Source organism: Oratosquilla oratoria, chromosome 4 (genome assembly GCF_046742065.1).
Source record: "Oratosquilla oratoria isolate Oo_2021 chromosome 4, ASM4674206v1, whole genome shotgun sequence".
In the NCBI taxonomy this organism is placed as follows: Eukaryota; Metazoa; Arthropoda; class Malacostraca; order Stomatopoda; family Squillidae; genus Oratosquilla; species Oratosquilla oratoria.
This window is the reverse complement of record NC_134780.1, coordinates 14,208,277-14,220,246: the sequence shown is the minus strand read 5'-3', so window position 1 is coordinate 14,220,246 and position 11,970 is coordinate 14,208,277. Positions and strand designations below refer to the sequence as shown.

The following is an 11,970-nucleotide window of genomic DNA, read 5'->3' as shown; positions in this document are numbered from 1 at the left end:
ATATATATATTATCGGAAAATTTCGAAACACTGGACTCAGAGTAACAGAATTTATTACCGACGTTTCGAACCCTGTCCGGGGTTCGTCCTCAGGGTTATACATGGTAAGCAGAAGGATTCAATTATATATTATACCGATGTTCTCTGGGACAGGTCCCATCGGATTGAACGAATTTGAACAAAATCAAAACCTATTACGAATGACAAAAGGAAATTAATTTCAAATTTGTATAAAGCGTCACTCAAACGAAAAGAATTGATAAAACCACATAACCCATGTCATAATAAACAGAACAATACAAATTCTAAACGACACCCAGAAATTAATAACATAGTAAGTACAAAGTGTCACCAAATGGAACCACCGAAAATAAGAAATAAAATATAAGGGCAAAAAGAAAAATATCAAATGTCACAGACCAGACATAAAAGCACCACACGAGTCGTATGTCACCGCTCTAACTGTCCTGTGTGTCCTAATCAGTACAAATCCGACTATAGAATAAAACAAAAACAAAAACAACACTAAAAGACAAAAATAAATCTAATTACAAAGTTAGCCCAAAATGTCCACAAAAATAACAAAAAACAAATAATTGACAAACCGACATAATGAAAATATCAAAAAATCACAGTCCGGACCCAAAAGCACCACACGGGTCGCCTATCGCCGCTCTTCCTGTTCTGCTTGTGCTTAGCTCCCTTTATGTATATATATACAGGTATATATATATATATATATATATATCTGTATATATATATATATATATATATATATATATACATATATATGTATGTATGTATATACGGGGATTAGAACAAGGCATCCTTCTCCATGTAGCCCCATAGGGGCATAAGAGGGTCTAGGAGTTTTCCAACCAGCATCATAAGGTTTGGGTCTTTTAATGAGCAAGGATGTAGTAGAGATGAGAGTTAAAGAGAAGGGATGGGCAGTGTGTTTGTGAGAACAGAGGTGGGTGTGTTCGCTTTGAGTGAATCTAAGTTGAGATGGAGGGGCGAGTGTGAGGTTGCGAGTGTAGTAGGGAGGTTCTCAGTAGTGAAGAGAGGGCGAGGGAGAGAAGGGGTGGCTATACTAGTCAGTGAAGAAATAGGTAAACGTGTAGTGGGGTGGAAGGGGGTTTCTTCAAGGTTAATGTGGATGAAGATGAAACTAGGAAAGGAGATGTGGGTTTTATAAGTTCATATGGGCCTGGTAATGAGAAGAGTGTAGAGAAAAGGGAGACTTTTTGGATAGATATATATAAATTTATAGGAGGATTAGGGAGAAACGTCAATTTAGTGATTTTGGGAGACCCTAATACTAAAGTAGGAAATAAACCAATAGACGGAGTGATTGGGAAATGTGGTGTTCCAAGAACGAATCGTAGTGGAGAGTTGATGGTGGAGATGCGTCTAGAAATAGAGTTGGTGATAGGAAATACAGTGTTTAGGAAGAAAGTCAAGCATAAGTACACATGGGAAAGTGTGGTGGATGATAGGGTGTGGTAGATAGAGCGTTAATGAACCATACAATGGTACATAGGACTGTGATAGGAAGAGTTCAGGATGTACATATTCTAAGGGGAGAGAGTGGGGGAATATCAGATAATTTTCTGGTGGAAGGTAAATTGAGAGAGGAGATTAGATGGAGAAAGAGGAAAAGGGCAGAAGGTAGAGAGATACTTAGAGTGAACTGATTAAATGAGAAAGAAAAGGAAATGGGGTATAAGAAGCTGAGAGAAGAGTGGGAGGGAGTGAAGGATAGAGTAGGAGTGGAGGAGGAATAGTGATGGTTCCAGGAGGGAGTCATAAGGTGTGCAGAAATGGTATGTGGAACAAGGAGAACGGGAGGAAATAGAAGGAAGGGTAGTGAGTGGTGGGATGAGGAAGCAAAGAAGGCTGTAGAAGAGAAGAAGCAAGCTTTTATTTATTGGTTATAAAATATGACGAGGGAATCATATGAGAGGTACAAGGAAAAGAAAAGAGAAGTAAAGCATAAAATAAAAGAGGCAAAGAGGAGAGTAGATACGAAATGAGGTAAGAGTATGACAGAAAAAAAATTAAGTAATAAAAAGATGTTTTGGAAAGAAATAAAGAGAGAAAGAGGAGGCGAATCAAGTAGAGAAGAAAAGGTAAAAGGTGCAGATGGAGAGACGATAATGGAAGAGAAGGCAGTGAGAGGAAGATGGGCAGAGTATTTTAGGGAGTTGCTAAATGTGAAGGAGGATAGGGAGGGAAAGGTAATTGCAGTGGGAAGTGTTAAGAAAATGACAGTGATGAGTGAGGAAAATGGAGGAAAAATAAGGAGGGATGAAGTGAAGGTAGTTGTTAAGATGATGAGAGCAGGCGAGGCACATGGGTTGGATGGATGCCATGCAAAATGTAAAAAAAAAGGAGGTAAAGTGATTGTGGACTGGCTGGTGAGGTTATTTAATGATTGTTTTGGAGAGAGTAGAGTGCTGAAGGACTGGAGGAGTGCCTGTATAATTCCACTTTACAAGGAAAAAGAGGACAAGTGTGAGTGTAGTAGTGTCGGAGGGATTAGCTTGTTAAGTGTAGTTGGGAAGGCTTATGGGAGGATCTTGATTGAGAGGGTTAGGAGAGGAACAGAGGGAGTAATTGGTGAGGAACAGTGTGGTTTTAAGACAGGTATGTGTTGTGTAGATCAGATTTTTGTGGTAAGACAGATATTTAAGAAAGCTATACGAAAAGGTAAGGATGTGTTTTCAGCTTTTATGGATCTGGAAAAGGCTTTTGCCAAGGTAGGCAGTAAGGCACTGTGGGAGGTATTGCAGATATACAGGATAGGAGGAAAGCTTTTAGGAACTATCAAGAGTTTTTACTAGAGCAGTAGAGCTCGTGTTAGGATTAGAAATGGAGAAAGTGAGTGGTTCGAGGTAAAGGTAGGATTTCGTCAGAGATGTGTTATATCACCCTGACTGTTCAATTTATACATGGATGGGGTGATGCGAGAGGTAAAAGAAAGGGTGGTGGGCCAGAGGTTGGAGATGGTTAAAGAAAATTGAGAAAAGTGGGAAGTAAGCCAGTTGTTGTTTGTAAACGACACTGCGCTTGTAGCAGGATCAGAGGAGAGGATGAGGAAGTTAGAGACAGAGTTTGGAAAAGTGTGTGAAAGAAGAAGGTTGAAGATAAATATGGGTAAAAGTAAGGTGATGAGAGGTACAAGGGGTGAAAGTGGCAGGAGACTGGAAGTGAGCACTAAGGGAAAGAAACTGGAGAAAGTGGATAGTTTTAGATACTTGGGTGCGAATGTAGCAGGAAAGGGAGGAGTGGATGTGGAGGTAGAATGCAGATTGAGAGAAGCGAGTAAATACCTTGGTGGATTAAAAAGTGTAATGAGAAATAGACATTTGGAAATGTATGCTAAGAGTAGATTGTATGAAGAAGTAATTGTGTTGACAGCACTGTATGGGGCATAAACATGGAACATAAGTGAGGAAGAGAGGAGGAGTTTAAATATATGTGAGATGAGGTGTCTAAAAAGTATGATAGGGGTTACTAGGTTGAATAGAGTGAGAAATGAGAAGGTGAGGAGGAGAACGGGGGTGGAAAGGGAGCTGGAAGATAAGGTGGTTGAAAGAGTATTGGGAAGGTTTGGACACATGGAAAGAATGAATTTATGTAAACTATAGAAATGAGTATGTTAATGTGAGAAGAGAGGAGAAAGGGAATTATGAAATGGATATTACAGATAAATGCAAAGATCAACCCAAACTATTCTATCGATATGTGAATGGTAAACTCAAAAACAAACAGTAAATGGTGAAACTACGCCAAGGAAATATAAAATAAACAGAAGAATTAGAAATGGCCGAAGTCATGAACAATCACTTTAAATCTGTCCTCACCAGAGAGAAAATACAAAATTGGGACGAAGATAATAACAAGCAATCTCCCCCACATGAGTGAGTTTACAACAACACAAAAAGAAATATCAGAACACCTATCAAAACTTGACGTCAGAAAATCACATGGCCCGGTTGGTATTGCAAACTGGATTCTAAAGGAATGCAAAGAAGAACTAACGGACAAAATACACAACATAATAAATAGCTCACTCAAAGAAAGAAAGATACCTAAACACTGGAAAAATGCTAACATTGTACCAATATATAAAGGAGGAAACAAGGAAGAACCCACCAACTATAGGCCAGTATCACTAACAAGCACTATAGCCAAAATTTGTGAGAAAATCATCAAGAATAGATGGATAAAACATTTGGAAGACAACAACATAATAAACCCAAGACAATTTGGGTTCAGACAAGGAAGATCATGCACCACAAACTTAATATGCTTCTACTCAAGACATAGTGCAAGAAAGAAATAGATGGGCTGATTGTGCCTTCCTAGACTTGCGAAAAGCTTTTGACAAAGTACCACACAGGAAATTACTAAAAAAAAAATGGAACACATAGGAGGAATACAAGGGAACCTACTAAAATGGATGGAGGACTTCCTGACTGGTAGAAAGTTGAGAGTAGTGCTCAGAGAAAAATATTCAGATTGGAAAGAGGTGACCAGTGGAGTACCGCAAGGATCTGTATTGGCACCAATAATGTTTGCTATTTATGTGAATAACATGGACGAGGATGTGAAATGTTACATGAGCTTCTTTGCAGACGACGCCAAAATGTTAAGGAAAGTAGAAACTGATAAGCACTGTGAAGCACTGCAGGAAGACCTGAATAAGGTATGGAACTGGAGTCAGAAATGGGAAGTGGACTTTAATACTAAGAAGTGTAGCATAATGGAGTTTGGAAAAAGCAAAAACAGAATATCAGGAAAATATACAATTGGAGCCAAGGAGGTAAAGAAGGCAGGATCCAAAAAAGATGGGGGGTAATTATTACAAACGACTTGTCCTATGATAAACAGATTAACAAAATTGCCGGGGAGGCTTACAACTTGCTAAGATCAATAAAAATGCTATTTGCATACTTGAACGAAGTCATGATATAAAATTTTGGTTACATTGATAAGGCCTAGTGTGTGTGTGTGTGTGTGTGTGTGTGTGTGTGTGTGTGTGTGTGTGTGTGTGTGTGTGTGTGTGTGTGTGTGTGTGTGTGTGTGTGTGTGTGTGTGTGTGTGTGTGTGTGTGTGTGTGTGTGTGTGTGTGTGTGTGTGTGTGTGTGTGTGTGTTTACAATTACATAAAGATGTTAATACTGCAAAAACGTGTTTTTCATATTATTCTTACATGCTGTAGCGTAGAATTCGCTTGCATCAGCACTAAATTAGATAATAAAACCATCTCTCTCATTCGTTCTGTCTCTTTATCTCTCTCTCTCTCTCTCTCTCTCTCTCTCTCTCTCTCTCTCTCTCTCTCTCTCTCTCTCTCTCTCTGCGATTGGAAAACAAATATGGCGTGTGACCGGTCCTACAGTTTTGAGCTCCGTGCTCTTTGTTAGAATTCCGGCAGTGATATTATAAGACCACCTCTACCATTTTTTGTCATCACGGTGTGTGAACATTAACTAATTTAGTCTATAACTGTGAAAACATTATCCCTCCGACCTTCCTGGTCAGGGGCGGCCAAGTTTGCGCATGCGCAGTAAGAGGTTTGTGACGACATGGATGAATCGCTCTCCCCGCATACTGCCTCATAAATCCTGAATTCCTGTGAATAATCTTAACGTGTGGTAATCATGGACTACTCAGGGCCACAGGCTATTGCCATCGTTGAAGCCGATCTCGCTATGAGTGACGATGAAAATCCAATTAACATATGGCCCCCACTTACGACTTACAACCATCACGCTCAAGGGAATTCTCCTGCATCTGGCAACTCTGCACCACAACCATTTACCCCCGCTAAACGCACTCTAAATGAAGTCTCCAATAATAGCAGCCCACCACCTTCTCCTGCTGCTAAATCATCGAAGAAGAATCCAATGACAGAGCCACAAGCTTATGATATCACACCATCTCCCACCCCTACCCCCCCAATCTCGTCCTATACCTCGCCGTCACAGGCTCCTGCCTTTGCTCCCAGAGAGAAATATGTCAAATTAACTTTCCCTGACAACTCAAGCTGTGACGTGAAACTTCGGTGGCTCTCCAACGTTGCCAAGTCTTTCCGTCTCGATCGTGAGCTGGCTGAGGTGAAGATGTCAGCTATTACATCTCGTTTCGTCTATGTTTCAAGACAACGACCAGACATCATTAAAAGTATCACGAGTGGGGAAATATTATCTTTACGCCTAGTCATCCAGGACTCCACGGAAAGACCACGTAAATTCCCTACGTACCTCCTCACTCGATACCCTGTCAGCATCGATGCCTCTCATGCCAAGGAATATCCAGGGATACATACAGCTTGCAGATTCGCAACCGACTAGTCATCACGTGGACCCTACTTGAACCACCGCCGCCTACCTTAGAGTTCCCCTTCCTACCTTTCCTCCCTCCCTGTGAGCTTCGCAAAATGAAAGATGAAATTCCATGGTGCTATAAATGCTGGGGCTTCAAACATATCTCAAGATACTGTTCCGCTCCCGCAAAGTGTGCCTGGTGCGCGGAGAATCATGACACTCGTTCCTGCCCTCACCGCCCACCCACTCCACCCACCACGTCCGACGACTCCGCATCTACCTCAGAACTTTCCATATCCCCACCACCAGACACATCCCGATGGAAGTGCCCCCGATGCCATAAACCAGGGGTCAACGTTTGGCATGGCTGTACTAAGCGAACACCCACGGCCACTTCCCAAAGACTTGGACCACCACTATCATCACTACCACCACCACTTCCAGCCACCTCTCTCACGACGCCCAGCACCACGGACTCTGCTGAAGTACAAGCTCTTCGCCAAGCTGTTGCATCTCTCGAATCCCGCTGTTCAGCCCTCACGAAGCAATTCGATGCCATAGATGCCCGTATCGAAAGTTTAGTTAACCAACAGGCTACCACAGCAACCACACTTGCCAGTCTAGTTGAATCTCACAAAGTTGTTATCACCTCTGTCACAGCCCTTACAGAGCGACTTGATACAGTTGCCTCCCATCTAGAGAAGCTCTCGTCGCCTTTGAACTCCTCTACCCATGCTCCGCCTGGCAGCGCCTACATTCAAACACCAACCTCTTCCGGCTCTCGCAAAGCACATAGTAATAAGATTCTCTGATCTCGTATCGCTTCACGTCATCTCCTGGAATGCTTTCGGAATACGCCATAACACGAAACTCACTGCACTGAAGACATATGTCCATCGCCATCACCCCCAGATAATATTTATTCAAGAAGCCTTTCCCGGTGGTGCTCAGCCATGCGACACGGCACCTACGCTGTCTGGCTATGTCTCACCCAGACCCAACCCAGACCCAACTACTATCGTGTTGTACAGGCCATACTGACCCAACTCGCCGTTGTTCATGAAGCATCTATGGCCGTATCTCTCATATGGGTGCCCTCACACGTCGACCTTGCTGGCAACGACACAGTGGACCGTATTGCCAAAGCAGCTTGTGCCTTCGTCTTAGATAACGAACGCGTAGTACCCTCTCTCACATGCCTCAAAAACAGAATACACGCAGCCACTCACACCATAACAACACGCCGAAGGGATGCGGAACGAGCCACCAGTGTCTCCATTCAACACCACGACCACTTCCTACCCAGCCGCCACAAGTATCGCCGACGCGGACTCATGGTACGGAGACACAATGTTGTCAGTGCTCGGCTCAGACTCGGATATCGACCTGTGTGGCAAATCTCCCAGGCGGAAGATATGCCACATTACTCATCATGCAGGCTGTGTAACCGCCCTAACGCCAACACTCTTGAACATTACTGTCTCCAATGCCCCATTGTGACAGACAGTATTCCACAGAGACAAGACGTGATAACTGTATGTAAATATTTACTTAGTGACGACAACTTAGATACACTCCTAGCTCGCCACCCCCATTTTGGGGGATTTTGATTGTTAAATCCAATCATACCTCCTTTTGTATCTCTTTCCATAACAATATGACTAATATACTATTGTTTGTCGCCCTCAGAAGCAATGAATTTATTAATCGGTGGACCATCTTACCAAGGCAGCCTATACCTACGTCATGGACGCCACGCGTAATGCTCACCCTATCATACCTTAAAACAAGATACGAGTACACGCATCCACTCATGCCATGTCAACACACCGAAAGATGCGGAACGGTCTACCGATATCCCCATACGACCACCTCCTACCCAACCGCCACAAGTAACGCCGACGCAAGACCAGTACGAAGGCACAATATATGTCAGTGCTCGGCTCGGACTTGGGAGTCGACTTGTGTGACGGGGCTCCCAGACGGATGATATGCCACGGTGATCACCGTACGGGCTGCGTAACCGTCGTAATACGAACACCCTTGGTATTATTGTCTCCAGTGACCCATAGTGACAGACAATATTCCCCGGAGACGGGGCATGATGATTATATGTAAACACTTACATAGTACCACTATCCCGCCATCACCATTTCGGGGAATCCTGAATGATTATTGTATTATGTCTCCATTTAAAGAATGTATATAATATATGACATGTCCTCTAACACAATGCTGTGATAGATGTACTATTGTTTGCCGCCCACGGGCGTAATAAATTTATTAAAACAAAAAAAATCTCTCTCTCTCTCTCTCTCTCTCTCTCTCTCTCTCTCTCTCTCTCTCTCTCTCTCTCTCTCTCTCTCTCTCTCTCTCTCTCTCTCTCTCTCTCTCTCTCTCTCTCTCTCTCTCTCTCTTTCTCTCTTTCTCTTTCTGTGTGTGTGTGTGTGTGTGTGTGTGTGTGTGTGTGTGTGTGTGTGTGTGTGTGTGTGTGTGTGTGTGTGTGTGTGTGTGTGTGTGTGTGTGTGTGTGTGTGTGTGTGTGTGTGTGTGTGTGTGTGTGTATGTGTATTCACTTGGTCTTTGGATCACGTGTTGGACTCGTGATCGACAGCATTTCCCTCCTGGAAGAGAGCTCAGAGCTCGTAGGTCCGATCTATGGGTAATGCTATGACCTTACACACACACACACACCCAACTCCCCGCCCACGGGAGTCAGAGTAACGACCCGAATCGCAGCTGTACCGAAATAATTTCGGCCCTGGGCAGGATTCGAACCAAGCACTACGCGCACCACCATGCTAGTAGTTCATCGCTCTACCAACTACGTGTGTGTGTGTGTGTGTGTGTGTGTGTGTGTGTGTGTGTGTGTGTGTGTGTGTGTGTGTGTGTGTGTGTGTGTGTGTGTGTGTGTGTGTGTGTGTGTGTCTGTATGTATCTATGTATCTATCTGTCTGTCTTTGTATGTTTTGCGATTCAAGTTTACGGTACTGACGATGACATTCTTGACTCTATGAACCGTTTTTGATGGGGGATAGGATGGGGTGTTTGACCTGTTTTGAATCTTGAATTGACCATATATTTGAACATTTTTCGATCTTTTACTTTCTCCGGATGTTTTCTATATGACAATGTTCCTTGGTCGACATATTTTTTTGGAAAATTAATTAGAAACTTTTTCTTTCGTCCTGTTTACCCAAGACGTCACATATTCGAACTCTGCATCCGTTCGGTCACCCACTGTCGCGTCCGTCTGGCGCCCTTTCTGAGGAGGTCAAAATGGGTTTGGAGGAGGTTCAGTGAAGATGAACTGGGACGAGAGAGAGAGAGAGAGAGAGAGAGAGAGAGAGAGAGAGAGAGAGAGAGAGAGAGAGAGAGAGAGAGAGAGAGAGAGAGAGAGAGAGAGAGAGAGAGAGAGAGAGAGAGAGAGAGAGAGAGAGAGAGAGAGAGAGAGAGAGAGAGAGAGAGAGAGAGAGAGAGAGAGACAGGGAGAGGGTAGAGAGAGTAGGACTTAGAGGGGAATAGAGAGAGATGTGTAGAGAGAGAGGGATATAGAGAAGGATAGAGAAAGATAGATAGATAGATAGATAGATAGATAGATATATAGATATAGAGAGAAAGAGAGAGGGATATATATATATATATATATTTATATATATATATATATACATATATATGTATATATATATATAATATATATATGTATATACATATATATATATATATGTGTATACACACACACACACACACACACACACACACACACACACACACATATATATATATATATATATATATATGCATAATATACACACATATATATATATATATACATATATATATATATATATATAAATATATATATATATATATATATATATATATATATATATATATATATCCGATAATTCTATGACAGTCGCATGCAGGATTCAAACCCACTGCTATCGGCCACTCGTTAGATACCTTCACAGAGCCTTAGCCCACTACACCAACAGACACTTAAGTGTTTGTAGGTGTAGTGGGCTGAGGCTCTTTGAAGGTATCTTACGAGTGGCCGATAGCAGTGGGTTTGAATCCTGCATGCGACTGTCATAAAATCATCGGATTGATGTCGCTGTTACTAGCGAATTTCTCTCATATATATATATATATATATATATATATATATATATATATATATTACAAAGGATTAAGGATTACAAAGGCGGAGCATGCCGACAGGAGACCTTTTGATCCATATCTAGGTCGGATGTGAAAAAAAAAAATCATATTAATAATAAAACAATAAATAAAAAATATAATAATGTAAATAACAAATAAAATATATAAATAAATGCATAGGTATAGTTAAATAATAAACAAACAGGTAAATAGTAAATAATAATGAATTAACATATAACTAATAATAAATGAAAATCAGACAGACAAATGATAACAAAACAAAAACAAATAATATAAGATAAATTATAATCATTACATCATCTTACTTAGGTATTTATCTAAATGATTCTTAAAGCTTCGAACTGAACTACATTGCACTACCTGTGCAGGAAGTTTATTCCATTCATTAACTACACGGTTGGCAAAGTTGTTTCTACCTACTTCCAAATTAAATCTATATATATATATATATATATATATATATATATGTGTTATATATATATATGTATATATATACATATATATATATATATATGTATATATATATATATATATATATTTATATGAGAGACTGGGTGGAGGAAGAATAAGCGAAGTTGGGCTGGAACTTTTTTTATTGCTTATACGTTTCGACCGACTCGGTCTTCTTCAGTAAGCTGTCTACACACAGTTTGGACCACACATTTATACATCCGAGGACGGGGCATGGACAGGTCATCCCGCTGGCTGTCTGGGGATTCCCTTTCCCGTATCATGCATACGTTTCCCAATTGTATTTATAATTAATTTACTTGCTGCCTTTGACAAACAAACAAAACCTTCCCTGTCATTGATATTTTCATAATAATTAATGTAGGCAGCTTCAACAGTCTTCTTCATGTCTCTCCTTAATCCCGTGTGTAAAACCTCGATTCCATCCCAGTGGGGCAAATGTCCAGATTGGTCAGCATGCTGGACGAGTGAGTTAGACATCCTGTGTGACCTCAAGTCTCGTTTGTGCTCGGCTATGCGTTTCTCGACGCCTCGACCTGACTCGCCGTAATACGAAGATGAGCATCTACCGCAAGGAATGCGATAGATGGTACTGAGGGCGTTTTGGGACAGTCCTTTTATATTCTTGGTCTTGACGATTCTTCCAATATTGGAATTGGACGTCCTTGCTATTTTTATTCCACTCTTCCCAAGAAATCTGTCTATGTCTTCAGTTTTTCTAGAGTTAGGAACCGAAATATACTGTACCTTATTATCCTCGGACGATTGGACATTTGGTCTCATGAAAATGTTCCTAGCTACTCCTTTCAGCTTTTTAATCATTCCCCCTGGATATTTTAATTTCTTAAAGGCATTAGTTATGTAGGCTAATTCATCTTCTAAAAATTCCTCACTGCAAATTCTAAAAGATCTGAGGAAGAAGCCTATGAGCATGCCGGTCTTCACTCGCTCGCTGTGTCCTGAAAAATAGTGCACAAAGTC

General features: G+C 41.4%; 1 protein-coding gene across 1 annotated transcript; it reads left to right on the top strand.

The window, feature by feature from the left end:
* The first annotated feature begins 7,359 nt into the window (after window positions 1-7,359).
* Window positions 7,360-8,701, top strand: LOC143024282 (uncharacterized). Its single transcript, XM_076183075.1, has 2 exons — window positions 7,360-7,869; window positions 8,024-8,701. The coding sequence occupies exons 1-2, from the start codon at window positions 7,405-7,407 to the stop codon at window positions 8,030-8,032; spliced, it is 474 nt and encodes a 157-aa protein (XP_076039190.1). The 5' UTR covers window positions 7,360-7,404; the 3' UTR covers window positions 8,033-8,701.
* Window positions 8,702-11,970: the final 3,269 nt, after the last annotated feature.